We start from the raw sequence: 21945 nt of genomic DNA, 5'->3' as shown, positions 1-21945 counted from the left end.
ACAGATGCTGAAATATCTGGACCTAAAGGACAACGCTGGCGTTATTCTACATTTCTCTTATTGTCAACAAATCCCATGAAAGACCAAAACCGACAGTGTGTTAGTCCGTCTCTCAACGCTTCCTAACTGCTCTACGGTCTGTTGGTCTCAGCTCCGAACCCAGCGGGTTCCCACTGAAAACCAATAAGTATTTAAAAAATCACCTCACACTTTTTTAAAACAAGGCTCAGTCATTTTCCTAAAATCGCTGCTCCCTGCAGTTTTTAACAAACAGGAGGAATCAGTGCATTTGTTGGGGACTATTTTCAGCGGCGGATTAATCCACATTTGGTGCTGTAGTGAGCGTTCGGGGCGAGTGGGACTGAATCCAAATAAACTAGCGTGTGTGTGTTCGTGGTGATGAAGGAACATGTCACCCAGAGCAACAGTGTGAATCACTGATGTGTTTCTAACTGTTTCTGGAAACAGTGGAGCTCTGTGATCTATCAGGCTTCGGATACACGGACACAGTAGTTGTTATTGGGGGACGTTCACTGTTGGTCTGGTCCTGCACAGAGGATTCGTTTACGAGAAGAAAAATAACATCACAGAATATCAGCAGACTTTAACCTAAGTCACTTCAAATTTGAGAGTCAGCTACTGCAAATGATGAAATGAAGAAGTCGGATAAAAGTTGGGGTTTGGGGTCAGGGAGCGGCGGGCTGGGTTAGGGGCTGAATCGGCAGGGGTTGGTGCGGTGATTTTAGGGTTGGTACGCAGATGTGTTGGGTGTGAAAGTGTGTGTGTGTGTGTGTGCGTGCTACGGGGACTGGATGACGAAAATGAACTGAGAGAAGCTGAGACGAGGAAAATGCATGTGGACTGAAAACGTGCTGATGAAAACAGAGGTTTCAACGTTTATTACCAGCACTGTCAAACTGTCAGTCGCTAGTCTCCCAGGACTGATGGTTCACATCGTTTCTGTGACCAGTGCTGGTCTTTTCCCCTTTATGTCCATTTTTGATGTTCTCTTTCGTCCATTTGTACCCGAAGACAATACAAATACTCGAAATAATAAATTCTCGTCTGATCTTGGCCTCGCCTCATATATCGCGTCAGAATCATGTAGATAGGAAGATGAATTATAAGATTACCGATGTTCCATGCAAGCATTATTTCCCAAATATGATTAAAAGGATACTAGTGTACATGTAAACGTGCTCGGTATTTTGAGAGACCAGGTAATCGCTCATATTTTGACTTCACATGCAGTTTCCCCCTCTGTCGCCCTCATTTCATCTTTGTTATTTCCAGCATCTTTATCTGAGGAGGGGATTCATGTGTGTGTGTGTGTGCATATTTTGACTTCATCATTTCATCTTTGTTATTTCCAGCGTCTTTATCTGAGGAGGGGATTCATGTGTGGGGGGGGGGGTGTTCGAATGTCCGTCTTTACTTCCTCTTTACTTCTTCTTCTTCTTTTCTGCTGTTTATCGGTTACGTGCTGTACCTACCGGCTGCAGCGGCGGGCTGCGTCCGTGCGTGTGGTGGGGTGCGGAGGGGCGACGCGCCCCGGGGCGGGGGAGTCGGACTGGGGCTGCTGGGACTGTGCTGCTGCCTCAAGAACGGGCTGTCCAAACGGCCTGGCGGTCATGACGACAAACAGCCACACATACCCGAACACGAAGATACAAACACACGCACGCACACACCCACCACACGCATGACAAGGACACGAAGCGACGCACCAGGACAGAGAGATGTGGGGAAGATGGATGAGACAGGAAGACGGGACAGCAGGAAAACAGAAGGAAGACCGGAGAGGTCAGGGTCAAGGCAGAAGAGGTGGAGCCCCAGAGGAAGTGGTGAGAAGCAGAAAGGATTGTGGGACAAAACGGAGAAATCAAAGCAGACAAGAAATGAGGGGGGGAGAGAAACAAGAAAGAAGGAATGAAGATGGCGAACACAAACGTGGGGGTCAAATGAGTGAAGATCCGCAAAGGCAAAGAGAGAGACAGAAAGAAAGAAAAAAGAAAGAGAAAGGAAGAAAGAAAAGTGGTTAGTGCGGCTGTAAACACACTGGCTGCAGACATCATGCAGTTAGGCAGAGAGGAAAAAAAGAGTCGGCGGGACTTTTTCAGCCCTGAGTAGTGTCTTCGAACCTTCCTCTCACATCCAACAAGTTGGCAGGGTCTTCAGAACAAGAATAGAAGGTCCCGAAGCTTAAAGGTTTACGGACGCAGAGGTCTTTGATGAGAGGTGAGGTACTTCAGGTAGGCTAGAAATCTACGCGGAGCGCGCGCTGGCTCGTATTCCTGCGCCGAGCCACACCTCTGAGCCGCCCCATTCAAACCAGTAGATTTTAGTGAGTACGTGATTGGAACGTGAGTCCGACAGCCGACTGAGGGCGGCTTAATAAATAGTCACAATGATAAATCTGTGCGTTTGCTTTGTTGGGGCTTGTTGACCTGCCTTGCCTGCCTGTCTTTTCGCTTCCTTGTGCTTTTATCCTCAACAGTCTATTTGTGTGTCAGGACTGGGTGACTGCAGCCTTCCACCAAACTGAAACCATAAAAGTGAGGCTGTAAAACACGGGATTTTGAAAAGCGCCCCCAGTGGAAAAATTACATCCGTGCCACGGAGATTCTGAATCTCTGTTTCAAGCAGCGTCAAGACAAACACTGTAACACTGCGGACAAACAACGTACAACAATATAAATAGGCAAATTAAATCAAAATCACACGGTCAACTTAGTCACACGAGCCTCAACAGCAGCCGTCCAGCTGTGGGAAAAGAGAGTGTCCGGTGTTTTTACAGACCCTTTGTGATAAATGAGCACCTCTGAAATGTTTAAGTTCTGGCTCTACAGGCTCCCCGGCCTTCTCCCCAGGTGCTCCACCTCCGAATCACACCCCCTCACACTGCACCAGGGCAGGACACTGAACCTCTGCGCTCTGCAGCCGCGGAGGGTTTTCTGCTGAAGTCGTCGGACGGATAATGACGGGAGCTGTTTGGTTTCCACACACGCGCTTGAGTCACAACCTTATCTACATGAATTTAGGAGAAAAAAAGCAAACAACTGTGCAATCACGCCACAGATTGGTGAACCTGGGACGTACGTGTTGGTAAAACGCTTTCAGTGTGGGATTTCTGATTAGAGTAGGATGTAAATCCGAGGCTTGCGGAGCATTAAAACGTTTCCTGTCCTGTTTTAAAACCTTTTTTAAGACCTTGGACGGAAAGCTGGACAAAGCTTTTCCTCTTCTCAGTGAGGATTTCTGCTTAGTTGAGGAGCTGCAGGTTTCACAGTAATGTACAATACATTAGTATAAATCTCTTAATGGACAGTGGCCTCAGCTTGAGTTCATTTCCAGTAAGTCTCCTCCTTATTACCTTCTCTACTCCTACTGTCTGCCTTTACCTTTATTAAAAAAAACAAACCCTATCCCGTTATTTCTCTCGTGTCCAGTAATATTCCGACTTCAAATGAAAATGAACTGATCCCAGACTGAGTTTCGAAGTCTTTACCGGTCCTGTGGACGGAGACGGGCGAGCTGTCGACGCTGACGGTCATGGCTCGCTCCTTCTGCTTGAAAAACTCTCGAGGGTTCTCGGACCGCTGAGCGATGATGGCCTTCGCCTCCTGAGGACACACAAACACAAACGCACGGAGGACTTGAGACCAACCAGCAGTCTGGATTCTGACGTTTGGGTTTCTTTGATATTTAGCACGAGGCGCCGATAATAAACCAGGATTTCTAAATGAATTTTATGAGCGTTATCCTGCATGACGGGTCAATATCTTCATCGAGGAATTAATTCAAAGAAGTAGTTTTTGTCCTTTATTAGAGCAAAGTTTACTTAAAAACCATCATCAGGATGCGTTTGCTGTAAGGAAACACCAGCTAGTAAATCGCAAACAAAACCGTTCCTAATGTTGGGTTTTACGTCAAGCCAGAAGCTTAGAAGCATAATACTGATAATTCCAGTGCCCGAAACGGTCTGATCCAGAACTGTGAATGAAAACGATTCCCCTGCTTTGATTCGACGTCTTTTTCCTTCCCTGCAGTAGGTACAGCTGCTTGCTTCAAGTTGCTCTTACTACTATTTGCCAGACTCACCTCCACCTCAGACTCCTTTTTGTCCAGGTTGAGGTCTTCAATGCTCGGGTCTGCCGCCTGCAGAGGGGAATAACACAGATGAAGATGCGGATAGAAAATGCTTAAACTGCTAAGCGGTAATTCAAGGACTCAGACCTGGACCAGGAGGGAAGAAAATCATTCACACGGAGTGAAACAGACATTTTCCAGGAGACCTCTTAAGTCCAGACTCATGACCCAACACAGATCCAGCCAGCTCTTCATGCTGAAGGGAACGATTCCAGATTTCTGCCAGCGGGGGGCGGTAGAGACTGTGTTTGTTTGTAGCACCTTCACTCACCAGAAACCACCTACTGTACAGGAGCAAGGACCATTACCAGGTGGAGACTGACGGGAAACCGACAGATATTTTCATTTGAGTTTCAGGTTGGGCTCATTTTTTAAAAGTTACGATCCATCCAGACCTGCCAGCTCTTCCAGCTTTTGCTGTTCTGTAGGTCAGTTCAATATCCTGCCCTATTCTCAGACTATCCCCTTGTTTCAAAAGAAGCCAAGAAACATTTCTTTATTCCATCTTTGCCATTTAATAGCTCGTGTGCTCTCTTTAGCATCCGTCCCCTCAACGGAGCAGTTGTGAAACCTTCTTATTTGCACTTTTGCCGACGTGCTGATAAAACGTCACTGAGCCAAAGCAAAGTAGTTGCATTCTTTGGACAGACTGTTCCATTCATGCTTCATCAAACAGGAGTGCGTAGTATCAGTTAGACACGCTGCACCCTTGTTAAGTGTCCCTAGGAAAAGGACTCTGATTCCTCAGTTGACAACCCGCCGCTTTGTTCCCCAACAATACTGTCCAAGCCTCGACCGAGACAAACGGTCTGCTGAGGGTGTACGAGCTCGCCACGAGGACGGAGTTTAAGGTGCTCCGAAAACGAGCTGAAATATCAGAGCCTGGACAGGACTCGGCTCAGGCAGACGACGGCAAGACGTCCTAGCGGTTTTATGTCAGCCTGTAAAAATAAACCACACACACACACACACAGACGTCCTCATGGAACGGCTCTCCTCAGAAACAACACTGTCCACTGTCTTCACGGACGCTTGGGAAGGGCAGAGGGAGCAGAAGCTGCAACAAATACATCAGCTGAAGAAAAAACACTTCTGACACACACAGCCGAACACCTGGGATTAAGGTGCGTGAGTCCATTCGCTGCCATACGGGTATAAAAAGTGTGTGAGTAATATCTAGGTAAGTGTTTTAAATAAACCCAGGCTATAAACGCTGATACGTGTCGGAACAGAAGTGTGTGTTCGTACTAGCGCGACGGAGGAGCAAGTTCATTGAAGCCCTGACAGAAGAAAGACAGAAAAACAGACACTTACCATGGTGGTCTGGTTCCGACACCTCTCTCTGGCCTCCTCCTCCTCCTGCATCTTCTTCCTGAGCTCACACACAAACACACCGATTAGAAAAACACCTGCCTTAAACGTGACCAAACTAACACACGGTGTTTTCCCCACGCAGACCTGGAAAACACCCAGCGGTTACCATAAGAACCAGTAGAAACCACGTGATTTAACAACAGGATTCACATCATCAGAAAATGACAAGGTTGTTTCATTAGCATCTGTCAAACCCAAACCAGGGTCCCGTTTCCCCAAAGAGGTTGATCTTAGAGGCTTCCAAGCTGATCCCTAGTCCTCACTAAGACCAAGGAAGTGGATCACATAGCTCCAGTCCTCTGGTCTTTGCTCTGGCTGCCGTATGTCGAAGACTTGGCTTTAATGTTCTACTGCGCGGGGTTCAGGACCAGAGGTACCCTTCCGCTTACTGTCCCCGGTTCTGGAGCGTTTTAAGATGCTGCCAGCGTCGTTTGAGCGGGTGGGAGTCGCTCATTGGTCCACCGTCATTTCTAACAGCGTCTTCGGCCGTAATGCTTTGGGGAAACGTGTCTTTATCTTAGGAAGGCTCGGTACATGGATTTATGACCACCTCGGTCTTAAGATGCTTTTAGGAAACGAGGCCCGTCTGGGTTGAAGAGTCAGGAGCCCGTTTGACTGAATTCAACTAAACAGGGGATCATTTACTCTCTTGCTAATTTAGATGTGTTTCACTAATTGAAACAAACGTCAAACTTGCAGCAGGAGCGTACGAGAGCCCTGTGCGACTCGAGTGCCCGTGACTTGTGATATGTAACGCAGCCATTTGCGAGTTAGCAGTGCTAGCAAGTTGGTTTTGTGAAACAGGCCCCGGTTTTGTGTTAGAACACTCTGCAGATGTTATTCCCCGAAACAGATTTCTTTGGTTCGTCGTTGCGGTGCTCACCTGTGCTCCTCGATCTGCCTCTCCCTCTCGCGGTACCTTTTCTCTCGGTTCTCCTGCTCTTTCCTCTCCAGCTCCATCCGTTCCTCCTCGAAGCGCTGCCGCTCCTCCGCCGCCTTCCTCCTCTCCTCCTCCTTCCTCAGCTCCTCCTCGCGCTGGACCGCAAAAACACAGACAAATGAGACACATGTATCAAAAAACAAAATGTCCATCAAAATTTCAGTCCCAGGTCAAATTTTCTACAGTTTTTTCCAACCAACAGCCCAAAACCTAAAGACTCTCAGTTTACAATGATATAGACCAGGGGAAAGTAGGAAATACTCACATTTATGAAGCAGGAGACAAAGGATTTTTGGCATTTTTGCTCAATGAATAACTTAAAAGGTTAATCCATTATTGTTGATTAATAAGCTGTTGATTAAGACTGAAAACAGGGGGAGGCCGCCAGCCTGGTTTGGTCCAAAGGTAACAAAATCCACCTACCAGCACCTGCAAGGCTCATTAATGAGCACGCTGTGTCTCTTCTGTTTGATCCATGCGAAAACAGAAGTGTAAAAGTGACAAGTAAACAAGATGAAAAGTGTTAACTAGTGAGCTTGGATTTTGGTAACATTTTGCTAACTGTTTCCCATTGTTTCCAGTCTTTCAAGTAGCTTAAAATGTGTCATACGGACACAAAAACGGCCTTGATCTTCTCACCAGCAAGAGAGCAGATAAGCATACCTCACAAAATGTCAAACTTTTGCTCTGAACTGGTGATAAATGTGCGTAATAATCAGGGCTTCCCAAGAATGATCCAAGGTGATCTATTACTAACAGCCGTCGCCAGGAAGAACAAATGTAGATGAAGTCGTGCTCCTGGTCATTATTTAATGAAAGTAAAAACAACACGTTAATGCCTGAGATGTGGGAAAAGTGAGGTCAGGCGTAATGAGAAACGAACCCGCAGTAAAATCGTTACCGACGCCGTGTGTCGTAAACACCCAACACAGCTCACAGACCCGCTGCCTTCCTCCACTTTCACCTGATCTACTTACTGCAGTTGTGCGCACGACGTTCTCCTGTGCAACGACGCAGTACGAGCGACCTTTCCAGGCTCCTTACTTTCAGTTTTACCTCCACAGAAAGTGGTGGTGAGCACATGTGTTACCAAAACTGAGAAAATAAGACCCGAGTTGTAATAAACCAGAACGATCCTTTTCTTTTTTGGCTACTGATGCAGGTTTAAACGGTCCCGTGTCTCTTCCCTCGCCTCACTCGTGCTTTCCTTCCTTCCTTCCCCTCCTGCTTTTCTTCTCTTTTTCTTTGCCTCAACCATCATTCTTTCTCCACTCGCTCCCTCCTTCCTTTCTTCCTCTGTGTTCCACACGTACCTTGGCCTGCTCCCAAAACTCCTCTCTATTGATTTTCTTCATCTCCACCTCTGCGTTGGTCTTCTCGTACACGGTGCCCTGCATCAGGGGAAAGAGGGAAAGTAGAGAGACGTAGTGAGAAAAGAGAGAGAGAAAGAAAAACAATCTTAGGTTTCTTTCCTGTGTTTTCTGCGGGTCAATCTGCGTACGGATGACCTTTACAGGTGAGAGGTGTACTCACTGTTCCTTCCTAAAAGACACTGTCGTCTGTGCGACCCGTTGGAAAAGCGCCTTGTAAAACTTTCTGCTTGACATTTAAAGCTCTTCCCTGTCTGCTTTCCTGTGGATACTCTGATTAAGGTAACAGATCCAAGTGTCACAGTAGCCAAACCTCTTCCGGGACCCAAGCCTCCACGAGTTGTTTGTTTCAGGCTGAGTGTCGGAAGATATCGGGCATGTTTGCCCGAATTTGCGGTGAAAAGATATTTCCTTTCGAAGGAGCGGTGAAGCCACGGAAAACGTGGAGTCTGTTTTCAAAAAGCTGGAGCAAGCCGACAGAACATGTGTGATACCGGAATACAGTAAAAATTACACTGCATGTGTTTGTTCTGACTTTAAAAGCAACAGAACTTCAAAACCACTTTCTACAAATCCAGTGAGAAAACCAAAACCAACAGTGTGTTAGTCCGTCTCTCAAACTAGCACATTTGCTGGGGACTATTTTCAGCGGCGGATTAATCCCCATTTGTTGGTCTAGTGAGTATCTGGGGCGGCAGGACGGTGTGTGTGTGTGTGTGGGACTGAGTCAAAATAAACTACAGTGTGTGTGTGTGTGTGTGTGTGTACATGGCCAAGGAACATGTCACCCAGTGTAACAAGTGTGACTCACTGATGTGTTTCTAACAGTTTCTGGAAACAGTGGAGCATCTGTGGCTCAGAGGAATCAGATCCATTAGGCTGTAGATACACACACAGTACTCGTTAGTGGGATGCGTTCATTGCCGGTTTGGGTCTTTTCGTGGGATTTGTTAATATATAAAATATCACAATACTCATCCTTTAAGTGAATAATTTGGGTTATGGATGTAACGCTGACCAACAACAGGAGTCCTGCAGGTCTCACTGTTAGTTCCTACTTCAATTCCAACTTTACAGCAACAGACTTTAAAACAGCCTGGACGCTACAGTGACGAGACGGACCGGCCGGGCCGGGGCTAGCTGCTTGGCATGCTAACTTCAGTGGAAGAAAAGAGGTGAAGAGCTAGCACTGGCGTTGCTTTCCAGCGCTGGAGACGGCTCTGCGCGAGCGAAGGGATGAAGTTTGATGCTGAACTCGCAACGTTTCTTCTAGACTGGTTGGATAAGCAGCTGTTAATGCTAACGTTGGCTATGTAGCGATAGCAAAACTCACGTATAGCCCCTTTAATATAAAATCAGAGTGTTGCTTCACTCTGGTTCTAACTGAAATATTAAAGTGAATGTAAGCGCTCTCTATTTAAAGTCACTGGTACTTTACTGTAGGTAGATTACTTGTGTGTGTGTGGGTGTCTCTCCATACCACGTCTCCATGCTCTTCGTCTCGGGTTCTCAGGCGGCTCAGGACGGGACTCGCCACCGCCGCTGTCCCGTTGGTCAGCCGCTGCCCGATGGCTGACGGGTCGATGTCATCCAGACTGCTGGCGTTGACAATGACCTCCACCCCCTGGAGAGACAGAGAGAGAGGAACCTGATGAGTTCACTTCTGTTGATCCTGTCTGATCAGTCACCTCCAATTTCATCTCAGTTTCATTCAATGCAAGACTTTTTCTGATAAATTCAATATGATCTATGATATCTGCATAGTTTTTAACATTTGCTGATCATTGCTCATATAATAGATTCTTAGTATGCATGTGAATAGAGACTTCTGGGTCTGTGTCTGTGTGTGTGTGTGTGTGTGTGTGTGTGTCGGCGTGCTTGTGTGTATGTGTGTGTTTGCGCTCTATTCCGAAAGGGGTCACTGAAAACACTCTCGGTGTGATGAAGTCGAGGCTGTGTGGGAGACAGAACGGCCACTTAGAATAATTACACTTCAACATACGCACACAAAAACACACACACACACACACACACACACACACACACACACACACACACACATGCACACACAGACCTTGGCTGTTATGAAGAAAAAATATATAAATAAAACGTCACCTCTGCTTCAATCTCAATCTTTTTATCTACTCTACAAATCCAAAAACACACACTCAGCCAGGCATACAGGTGTGAATACACTGCTGCGTATGACACACACACACACACACACACACACACACACACACAGACACACACATACACACACACACACGCTCGGTAGGTGAGAGGACTGTCAGGAAGTCAGCCAGAGCTCTCAGCACAGAGATATTACTTTAAAAAGTGGTGGTGTTAGTCATGCACTGTAACACACACACACACACACACACACACACACTCTTGTTCCTCCTCTTTGATCCTCCTCCAGGTTTAATGTGCTGTAGCTTCTTTTTCCAAAGAGAGTTGGATGGAAACGGACGAATGCTCAAACATTCTGACGCAATTTACAGGAACTGAGGCAGATTATGAAACAAACACAATGGCTTCCCCATCACCTTCCACTCAGGGATCCTCGGCTGCCGCAGCATCAGTGTTCGCACACCTTTCTGATTAATTGACCTCAGCAGTTTTTCAGATACTCAGCAACCTTCTTTCCTGAGACAAAAATGAACTTCGTAATATCCCACGTGACGGAAGATGTGAACTTTAAGAGGTTGAGAAAATGATTTGCGCCGTGGAAACCTGCCTTCACACTGAAAGCCATGTCCGCTGCAGACGGAAGCTAACGATGGGGTGATCTGTGCAGGACAAAGCTGGTTCAGACTAAATTGGCGCTTCTGAGGACATAAACATTGTGGTTTGAGACCGTGCGATTCCGGTCCAGACAACACAGTTTTAAGCCCGTCTTGAACCTCGGGACGCTTTTACACCCGTTCTGTCTGGTGCGGTTGAAACAAATCCGCTCAGGCGGACATCCTTCCGCGCGTCCGTCCGTGTGGTTCGGTTCATTCTGGGCCGGTGTGAAAGCCGCCAGTCAAACTCTGGTGCGGCCCACACGGCTGAGCTGAGACCACCTCAGGGTGTTTTGGGTTGTGGTTTGGAAGCAGACGAACCAAACACAGTTGGGCTTTTTTTTTTTTTTTTGATGGCAGATTATAGCATGATTTCAAAAGCCAAACCAAAATAAAAACATCTTCTGTTCGTGAACTGTTCAGGAGGCGACTCTGTGATTGATCTGTATTGTTCCCTGCTTAGTCTTCTCTCTCTGACACAACCGGCATCGGCAAAGAAAAAAATAACCGTCTGATAACGTGTCAAACGCGTGACAACCTGGCAACGCTCTCGCTAACAACAAACGTGACAAACCGGCTTAAATGTTCCAAATGTTTGCAGGAGGAAACTCCTGTTAAAATGAGAACTCGTGCTACTTTTGATAACTTGAGAAGGACGAGTGCTCGGCCTCAGCCAACCGCCGGAGTTACAATGTGTTTTGTGACCCCTCGGATTCTTTGACCTGTTGCAGTGAAACAATGAGCTTCTCTTCAGGAAACGTTAAGAGCATCGTACAGAACTTCAGCGATTTGTTTAGCTGATATCCACTGAGTGATGAAGTAGAAAGGATGTTGTTGTCGCTGTGTTGTGTTTTTTCCCCCAGTGAGGAGCCAACTGAGTGAGGACAGGGTTAGCGAACGTCACGGAGCAGAGATTAAATATGTGCTGAACGTCCTACAACCAGCTCAGCAGGACGTCCAACGGTTTAGGTTTGACAGTTAACTACTGTAGTTTCTGTCCGTGTCAGCGTCGTGTTCGTCTGGTCCATAAATCACAAGTAAAATTAGCTACTGTAGAAGAAGAAGAAGCTGGATTCTTAAATATCAAGCTTTATCTCTTGTTACACTAAACAGTTGAAATGAGTTTTGCTGCTGCGCTGAGAGAAATAAAATCAGTACACCTTAACAGATGCCTTCACTTCCCACCAAACAACCTACTCAAAAAGATTCAATAAGGGATCTGAAAGGACTCGATAAGCGGATTCGGATCTGGATTCGACCCCCATCTCTACTGCTTTGCTGGTGTCCTACCCGTGTGCTTTAGCAGTTCATCAAGTCCATTAAAAAGTGTGTGACATCAGATCCAAACTTCAGGTGCCAAAGCAACCGAAGACCAACACTATCAAAGTCAGCTTGGTCCTCGAGACGTTTAGCAGAAGCTAATGAGAATCTAAATAAATAAACAAGTAATAACTGCTGATCCCCATGAACGATCATCTGTATACTTCCTGTTGTCGGGGTTTTTATGTAGGAAAACGTAAAAGTCTGACCTGGAAGAAGTCTGCGATGGTGGCGACGTGGCTGGCACAGGCGCACTTCCTGGCGTCCGGCACGTCTTCCCCGACCTGAGAGGGAGAGAGGGAGGGTTATGAATCAAACGAAACAAAACCAAAAGAAGAGGCGGGTAGGAAAGAAAGAGGAGTGAGGGTGACCTGAATCTTTAATCCAAATAATGCTCCTTTTTCCAACCGTTCAAATTCATGAGGACAGGTTCCCCTTGCTTTGGTCTCATTAGGGCCTTTGTTCAGCCCTGGTCATGTTCAGTTACTGAAACAGTTGTTTACAACAGGCTGGAGGAGATTCAGTAATCACAGCTCATTCAAACCAACACAGTTCAACACGCGGTAAGAAGCAATTACAGAGAGAGAAACCCAGGAAAGCGGCCCCATCTCCTCTGAATTCGTGGCGGTTTATCTCTGAATGACAAAATGTAACCGCTTTGTCTTGAGTCTGAGTGTCAGCTGGAGTAAAGAAAGGAAGCAGGAAAGACACAGTTTGCATGATTTTGCATTTGAGGAAGTCTTTTGTGTATTTCAGCGCATTTTTGATACATTTTAGGACGTATTTTGGCGGCAGTCCAGCCTGGTTTGGCCTGGTTTGCCACGGTCTAGTGCTCTTTTCGCTGTTAGTGTTGCTGTGTTACATGATGATGGACTCCTCTGGCTCTGCTCCCAGTCTCATTTAACCACCAAATGTCTCTTTCTTTCTCCCTCTGAGTCCCCAGTCACTGCAATTACCAGATCTCTCTATCGCAGCTTGTTATTTTTTCATTCAACCCCGTCTCCTACAATAAGGTTTAAATGCAACTAATTTGCAACAGCGAACAGTTTCTGATTTACTATCATCGGTATTGTGTAGCGTGTCCACCGAACAGCCCTGGTGGACGAACTACACAGTCGTGGTTTCCATCGGTTTCAACCGGGACCCATCTATCCCCCCCAGTCTCCCCCTTCTATCGTGGACTTTGTCGCCATGTGTACTTTTCTCCGTCACCCGACTTCATCCTTGGCTCCCGTCATAATTACTGCGGCCACTAGAGGTGGCCTTACAAAAAAAAAAAAACTTGACATGGGGTTCTAATAAGCTGTGGGCTGTGGGCTCGTCCCACCGCAGACCGGAGTTCACATCCAGAGTCCCGTCCGTGGTTTGGGCAACGGCAGCTCTTTGGTTAAGGCTCAGGAAAGATTGTGGTTTTGGTTAAATGTAGATAAACAGGTTGTGTCTGAAGTCACTCTGGACCTTTTCTGTATTAAACCAGACCAGGATCTTTCCTGAACCAGCACCAAGCGCTGTGAAAGCCGGATCAGAGCCATAAACCAGTTTAACGACGCTGGACTCACTACAGGTGGATGTTGTGCTGCGGGATCAGATGATTGTGTAGAAAACAAACCAGTCTGTGAACATTTTACTGATACGTTCAGTATCGCTGTGTTTGCAACTTGAAAAATACATAAATTAACAACATTTCCTCATAAAGTTGATGGAAAACGTGACCTGGTCGCAATTATGTTTCCTACAAAATGCATTCGCTGTTGTAAATGAGTTGTAATTAAATTTAATTTCTAGGAGACAGGGTTGAAAAAAATTGCACTTCTGTGACTGGGAAACACTTTGCCAGTGGACATAATCCGGGCAGCAATTACATTTCCACAAAAAAAGTAAACGGTAAAACAAATTAGAAGAGTTCAAACTAAATCTCCAAAGCTTTTTCATTCTGGCTTTCTCTCTTCTCTCTGCACTCTGTCATTATGCTCTTGCTCAGAGTGGCCCTGTCGATGTCAGGCTCGGGGAGTAAAACATTCATCTTGAAGCTCTCCGGTGGAGCCTGCCGGACTCCCACTGGTGGCCTGTGTTTAGATGCTCTCAGGACACTATGTCGGAGACTCTCACTGCGGATAAATGAGCTCAAACATCACAAATTATTCATTCCTTCCTGTTACATTTCCTTTTCATCACGAATTAAATGGTGGACAAATTTCTGCGGCGCTGTTACTTGTGTGCTGACTCAACTCCACTTTTCCTCTCGGCCTGTAAGTGTTGGCCACGGTTTCAAGCCCTGGTACACTCCCCGCAGACTCAGGCTGACAACCAAAATCTAATCAGACCATCTACTCTGTTTAGTTTCTGCTGTGTTTCATCCTTGAGCTATGGCGCTGACGAGAGTGTGTCTACAGACGCCCGGGCGTGACGACGTCATGGCCCACGTACCATGAACCATAGTGGCGGGAAGTCTTGAACTGCAGCTGCCGGAGCTGAGGAAACTCGCTGGAGCTTTTTTTTTTACTGGCACGACAGTTTCGGGTTTGATTCCCCTACACACCGTGCTGTCTCATAACATCTTTTGCAAAAAATGGAAACATTTTTAAACGGTTTTATTTATACGGCCCAAAATCCCAAGTCACAGATTTGTCTCGCACGGCTTTAGGATCTGTACAACATGTGACACCTGCCTTTGGACCTGAAAAACACACACAAACAGCAACAGTAAGAACAAACCAAACCGCTGTTGTACTCATCATTGCCTGCAGGCGGCACTAGTGTCAAAATCGCAACAGTGGCAACTTCCTCTGCCGGTAGATGGCAACATCGGCACGTCTTCATCTGCCGCTCTGAACTGCTGCTGCCGCCGTTACTTTTCTTCCACGCGTCGGGTGCGAGGCTGCCGAGGCTGCAGCTCTGTGATTGGATGACGTAGAGCGAGCCTGGTCTCGGGTCCTTTGAGTCACTGACGTACCGTGTCCTTGTTAAATAAACTGCTAAATTAAACATGCTCTGCGACCCTTGATGATATTTTCCTTTCATACCCTTGAGGAAATTTTACTGTGTGTGTGTGTGTGTGTGTGTGTGTTGCCCGGGGTGTGAGGCATTGCATCATGTCCCGCCCCTCCCCCTCCCGTCCCCCCTCCCCGCCCCGGCGACTCACCCAGTTGATGAGGATGTATCGTGGCAGAGCGGCGGCGGGCTCCTTAAGGCTGCAGAAGCCGTACATCACCCTGCCGCTGTCAAAGGTCAACGTGATCTCTGCCAGACCGCCTCCTGCACCAGAGAACAAGAGCCTTTATTATTTCTGCTGCGCAGTACCAGTCGTGTCTGGTTTTAATGCTTCTGTCGGACTGTCCTCTATCAGGGACAAGCTGTGCCTCAGAGCCATCAAGTACAACTGGTCCGAGAAGGAATGACAGAAAGAAACTGTAGCTAGAAAGCAATCAGAGGTCATGTACTGTATTTTTATGTGTGTGTTTTCAAAAATAGTTAATGATTTTTTAAAATTTTGCTTCTGGCTCTGCATCAAACTAGAAGCGGTAATAACCAGTCACAAAAAATAAGTAAATCCATGTCTGGGGACATTAAGGCTTTGCACAAAGACAAATCGCTCAAAGTTTCAACTAAAACAGACTCATGATCACAAGTACATGAACCTCTATCCTGGTGTAGTGTCTGTTATCATGATTGGTGTTTGAACATATTCTAGATTTGTCATATGGCTTTAGCACCACTCATAGGTGAACAGCCATCAAATTTATACGTGCAGCGAGCGCACAACATCTCGTTTGAGCCGTCGATCTGCTGCCTTAGTTGGGCATGATTTCCCATCTCTCTCCTGGCAACTCTCTAATAAAGGCATAAAGTGCCCCCGAAACACTTACCGGGTGAAATCATAGCAGCCACTGAGGTCACGTGTCAACAGATCCATCTTCGTGACAGATGGAGACAGATGAAGACTGTGTGACGCAGCTGAAAGGTCTAGAAAAAAGATCCTAAGCGGACCTTGATTTGAGATTGTTTTGTCAAACTGCAGATAATCTGCGACAACCGAGCGTTGACGTCTAAAATTGACGATTCTTTATGAATATCTACATGGTGGCGCAGCTGATCCAGATCTCAGCCGAAACCTGTTCGGTTCTTGTTTGGTCTGGTGCCGAACTCTGCGCCAAGTTTCGCAGAAATCTGCTCAGCAGCTTAGGACACAACCTACCTCACAGACAAGATGTCAAACAAGCAAACTTACAGAACACAAAACTTAACCTGGAGGTGGTTAAGAACTCCACTGAAGTTAATCTTCTGTACTATGATAAAACTGTCGTTTACGATCACAGTTTTGACTCGTTGATTATTCTACGCAGAGTTTCAATTTGTGCTGTTCTGCCATTGTCCTAATCCCATTTCTGAGATTTCTGGGATTTTATAGACACAACTTGGAAAACCAAACCGCCAAGACTGTGTTATCGACACGGACGGAAATCCATTCCGACCGAAGCTGAAGTGAGGATGTGTTTGTTGGTCGGTGTTCAATGGTTTAACAGCAAGCTGGAGAATCGTTGTTCCCCAACAGTCCCTGAATTGGTTGAGTATTCACGGCTGGTTGACAGTTGGATGTTTGGACTCGAGCATTGGAACGTAAGGTGGTGCTTGAAATTTCCTGTATAGGCTACTCCTACTTCACTACTAATCATTTATTTAACAGCCAGTGTTACTGGTTTCTATGGAGATTATATAAAAAGCATAGGATCGTTTTATAAAGTTTAATAAATTGTGATAGATTACAATGTCTGACAGACATCGACCAGATACAACATTAAAATGCTTCTAACATGTTTATACATTAGTAATAATAATCCTGTAATATAATATATAATAATATAACTCAGAGAGGGACCATACTTTTCCTTTTTTTCTTAAGTAATAAGTAATATTTATATTTATATATTTATATATTATATTATTATATATTTATAAGATGACAACACACACTTGTGCAGACTTAAACACGCAGGCACAACTGTGGTCCACTGGTTCTGATCCGAGGAGGCAGGCAGATTCCTCTGAGGTTTGAAGTGCAGATGAACGAACCGTGTTTCTTCTCTGTCGCTGCTGAAATATTCACGACGTGAAGGAAACTGAGACCAGTTAGGGCAGAGGTGCTTTTGCGGGTTTTGTGCGGCCGGCTGTATTTTTTGGGGAGGGGTTGTCTTGCCACATGGTAGCAGAATAGGTTATACGTCGGACTGCTCGGCCAAGAATGTCCTCCCAAGAAGATCAACAGCATCAGTCATTTCAGCGAATACTCCAAAAAGCACATCTGTTTACGTGACAGCAACAAAGTCCTCGTCAGGAATGTAGGGATGAGATCGGAGTGGATGGATGGGTCAACAAAAAAAAAAACCAGACATCAACACGGGAGGGTTTATTATTGTAACCATGATGACAAAGCTCCCCTGACCTTAACTAACGACCTACTTCAACCCAAAACCTTTCCCTGAACAACTTCACACGCAGTATCCGTTTCGCGCAGGTTATTCCGTACAGCTGTATGTTCAGCGATGCGAACGATGGCAGAGTTTGGCAAGAGGGCAAAATTAATGGCCAGTTTTCCGGGAATTCATGTCCGTCCAAGAATATCAGGCGCAAGCCAGAGGACACAAAGAGTCAAGGACAACTCCCAAGGTCCTGGTCGGTCAGAAACGTCCAGACCAACAGCCAGCTGAGGCTGAAGATTACAACCCTGATAAAACATTCGACAGCTTTAATCAGTTCGCTTTCAGATTACGGCTCAGTTTTGGATGACTTCGGTAACCACGGCGACATGTGTTGTTTTTCTCCTCCAACTTTTGCAGTGCGTTGTTAGACTGGAGCTTTTCACCCCTTGTATGATTAAATACATCACATTACATGCTACTGGAAGACGTTGTGCATGGATCGTTAGCTTTATCGGGAAAATATCTGATTACACAGTTCCGTTTATTGTCCTAGAAATGCCTCACTTAGATTGTGCTACTGTAACCGCTCCGATGAATGTCTCAAAGTCAGTCCCTCCGTGTCTCTTCCCACCTCGGATGAAGGCGTTGACGCCCTGATCAAAGCCTGCTTACGTAGATATAGAGAAACCGTGTCATATTTGCTCATTTATGTGCGCCCATGTATTCATTCGCACAACACGTACCACAAATCAATCATGTTACTACAGTCTGGAGGAAAACACTTGCACGAATTCTGTATGTGTGTCCATGTGAGTGTTTTCACATCCAATATGAGGTGGGGGGAGCCTCATTGAACTCATTAAGCTGTAATGATCGTGCAGTGCGTCATTAACTGGAGTAATAATGAATCCAGCTCTCTGAAGCCTCAGTAACGACCAGGAGAGAACGAACACGATACGTTTTTCCCCCCAAAGCAACGGCAGAACATGCAGAGCTCATCGGAGTCTACAGCTCCAGCTAGTTCTGCGGGTTCTGCAGGTTCTGCGGCGGCATGATGTTGACACGGCCACAGCCAGCCCTCTCCATTAAAACACGAAGAGAATAATGAGCGGGATGTCACGTTTGGGGGAGGCTAAAATCCTGGACTGGTGGATAGACTTCCTCTCCTGGAGGGAAATGAACAGAAAGGAAAGAAATGGCGATGGGAAAGCACGAAACTTACCTCCCGATGATGCCAGTGTCAAATCATTATTGTCGTCCTCGTACGTGTACAAGGCCCTGTTAGAAAGAAAGAGAGAGGGAGAGTGTGGGTCAATCCAAAAACAAGTAAGTTAGACCTTTAGCAGTACTGCAGTGTCACATGCGTTGTGTGTATGATGGCAGAAAAAGCGGACGTGCTGCTGTCTGTAGCGGTGAGACTCGGATCTAATGACTTCAGGCTTGACTTGAGAAACTGCCATGTGTTCCCTATTCCCTAGCTGAAACCATTAGTCAAACAATCAAGAAAATTCATCTGCACATATTTTGATTATGAATTAATCATTTGAGGGATTTTTTTTAAAGCACAAGCAAGAATCATCATCTGGTTACATGGGGATTTGCTGTTTTCAGGCCATCGTACATTGAATATCTTTGGATTTTGGACAGAATTTAGACGAAACAGTCAAAAAAAACGTTTTCAGACTGTTTTGCGTGGTTGTCCTCCAGCTACTCCGGCTTCCTCCCGCAGTCCAAAGACTGGACTGTAGGAAGAGTTAGGTTAAACGGTGACGGCGAATGTGAGTCCGATGTCGGCCCTGCGATAGACTGGCGACCTGTCCGGGGTGTAACCCCCCCCTCCCATTGCCCAATGTCAGCTGGGATCGGCCCCCGTGAGTTTGGAAAATTAGGCTCAGGGTGACATCAAGAAGGGCCTTTGGCCCTTTTTGATATTTTATAGACAAAAAGACGATGTGATTAATCATGAAAGTAATTAGCTTATGAACGAATCACAAAAATAACTGAGTTGCAGCCCTGATGTTCAGCAAAGTGTACAAGGAACAGTAATTTCTCTGTCTTTTATACACACACACACACACACACACACACATACTGTATGTGTATATAATTGTACGATATATACATGTTATCTATATTATCGTGATATAGTAAATTTTCTGGGAAATCAATTGATTTTTGGATAATAAAGCAAGATAAATACCTGACAAATCAATTTACTTCATCACACGGATGAAAAAAATGATTATAATGATAATGATAATGATTTTATACAACCAGAGACATTAAAGCTGCCACAGTATAAACCAAAATCTATACTGTCCCACGTCTGACTGTGATGCTGTCCGATACTGTAACCATGGAAACATCCACAGAGAGCGTGGGAGGAACAAAGTCAGGTTACGTAGAAAGACCGACGAATAACTGACGACAGAAATCCAAAGGCAAACAAACGCTCTGCTACCTTGGGTCCCTCAGCACCAAGTCTGCTCAAGCTCGACATTGTACCTGCCAAACGTCAGCAGGTGAGCGTGCTGACGTTAGCGTTTAGATTAAAGCGTCCCCGTGCCTGCAGCAAACCGACTCACGGAGCCGCGAGCACGACTGCCGACGCTTGTATTTACACTACACTACCTACAGCATATGTGGCAGACTTACAGGAAGCGCATCGGCCGGCGTATGAACTAAGGGCAGATGGTGTCAACAAGTGCCGGTGCTTCCCCCTCAAACAAACAACTCAGAGTGCGTTCAGAGCTTCCCCCCTTTTAAAAAAGGCCCACCTCTTCTCTAACGACACTCTCACACCTGAGCCGGACGTCAGACTGATCCTGAATCAGCGGGTTTGTCTGGAAACACAGCCATGCTGCTGCAGACCGTGCGACTGGCTCTGCTGCCTTCGCATGTTGACTGGTCAACGCCAGACGCCGCGTCGGCTGGAAAGGTAGCGGAGGTTAACGGAACGAGTGACTCCAGCCGTCGCCGCGAGCAAGGGATACAAACCTCTTTAGGAGGATTGATTGAGCTGCTTTATCTGGTCGAGATGTCGGCGTGTGTGTGTGTGTGTGTGGGTGTGTGTGTGCGCGCGCGTGATGTTGTAAAGCAGATTACTTGGTTTGATTAATGACTGTGGGAATTCTCTCTCTATCCGGATTAGAAAAGCACTGACACTTTTAATAGCGAGTTTTGAGTACACACCTCCAGAACAAACACACACACACACACACACACACACACACACACACACACACCCCTAACCCTTGTACCGGTCTGCTAAACTTTGGGCTGCACAAATATAGACGTACAAGACACAAACACACTGTAACTGCTGATTTTGAACCTCAGTTTGAAGTTGTCAACTACACTCACACCCCCTGTGTGTGTGTTTTTGTGTGCGTGTGTGTGTATACACACACGCCAGTATCTACTCACTGCACTATACTATGTAAAACCAATTACATGCATGCTCACACATACAACCCTGACCTCTTTGGCTGAGGTTAAATGAAGGTGACAGAGATTACAGTTTAGCCGATATCTCCAGATTAAATCCCTTTCACCCACAACAACCCCGCCGCAAAAAAAACCCCATTATCCCGCAGGTCAGAATAAACTTAATCCAACGAAACACCACAACGAAAGCTGTGTGGCCGCACCAGAGTCCAAGTAACATCCAAATCATTAACTTCACATCCAAGCAGCGACACCCTGCTATGAAAGTCTTCCGCTGCAGGTCAAAGTCACAGTTCTAATGAGTTAAAAGAAACAGAAATACTGGCGACAAATTGTACTTCAAGCCTTAAAAGTAAAAGTACTGATAATGGAGAATGATTCTAAAACACTCCATCATTTTGTTTTTTAAACCGAGCATATGTTTTGTATGTGAAGCCATATTTGAAAGGCAACCGGTGACTAGTCAGGTAGAGGTAGTGGAGGAAAAGGTGCAATATTTCCCTCTGACATGCAACAGAGCAGAAAGAGTAGAGCACAAGTGCCTCGAGACTGTGCTTGAGCACAGCGCACGAGTAAATGCATGAAGTTCACTTTCCAACACCGGTGCTGTCTTGAAACAGACTGAGATTTTAAACCAAAGTACATTTGTCTCACACAGCAATCTGACATGCAGCATGCGTCTGAAGCCACGGACAGGATTCAACCGCGCCTCGACGCTGTGTTTGTGATGTCCAGTCGTCTCCGTCTGGTCAGACCGCGACCGCCTACACTGTGAAGCTGAAACCCCACCTGGATGGAGAAAAGGTACCTGCAGCGTTGACCGTAATGCTCCATCAAATCAGGAGAAGCCGTGGAAACTGATGACCAGCAAGAGGAGGCGGCGATCGCAAAGGATTTTTCCTACATATTAAATGCATCGCAGGGATTGAGGTTAGAGAAATTGCCCTTTAATCTATCAGGGTTTAACCGGGAGATTATAAAACTGGGGAGCAGAACGCTGCGGATTATTATTATTATTAAAACTGCCACATAAAACTCTTCACCAAACTGTCAATCAGAACAAAAGCTCAAAGCGGCCGCCACTGATCGCACGAACATGGATCGATGCAGGGTCCGTGTGTGTGTTTCCGCGTGTGTGTGAC

At 46.1% G+C, this 21945-nt stretch overlaps 1 protein-coding gene across 2 annotated transcripts in view; it reads right to left on the bottom strand.

Moving 5' to 3' along the window:
- The window catches only part of dbn1 (drebrin 1), a 124247-nt gene that overhangs the window by 13206 nt on the left and 89096 nt on the right, over positions 1 to 21945 (bottom strand). For both annotated transcript variants that reach the window (XM_040150027.1, XM_040150025.1), the window contains 9 exons: positions 18579 to 18634; positions 15082 to 15194; positions 12149 to 12223; positions 9314 to 9457; positions 7777 to 7854; positions 6407 to 6558; positions 5464 to 5521; positions 4102 to 4158; positions 3509 to 3623 (listed from right to left, as the gene is read on the bottom strand). In XM_040150027.1, coding sequence (XP_040005961.1) covers positions 3509 to 3623; positions 4102 to 4158; positions 5464 to 5521; positions 6407 to 6558; positions 7777 to 7854; positions 9314 to 9457; positions 12149 to 12223; positions 15082 to 15194; positions 18579 to 18634 — 848 coding nt within the window. The remainder of the gene's footprint in view (positions 1 to 3508; positions 3624 to 4101; positions 4159 to 5463; positions 5522 to 6406; positions 6559 to 7776; positions 7855 to 9313; positions 9458 to 12148; positions 12224 to 15081; positions 15195 to 18578; positions 18635 to 21945) is intronic.

This window comes from Xiphias gladius, chromosome 17, assembly GCF_016859285.1.
Source record: "Xiphias gladius isolate SHS-SW01 ecotype Sanya breed wild chromosome 17, ASM1685928v1, whole genome shotgun sequence".
NCBI lineage: Eukaryota > Metazoa > Chordata > Actinopteri > Istiophoriformes > Xiphiidae > Xiphias > Xiphias gladius.
The sequence above is the reverse complement of the archived record's forward strand: the minus strand, read 5'-3'. Positions and strand labels throughout refer to the sequence as shown.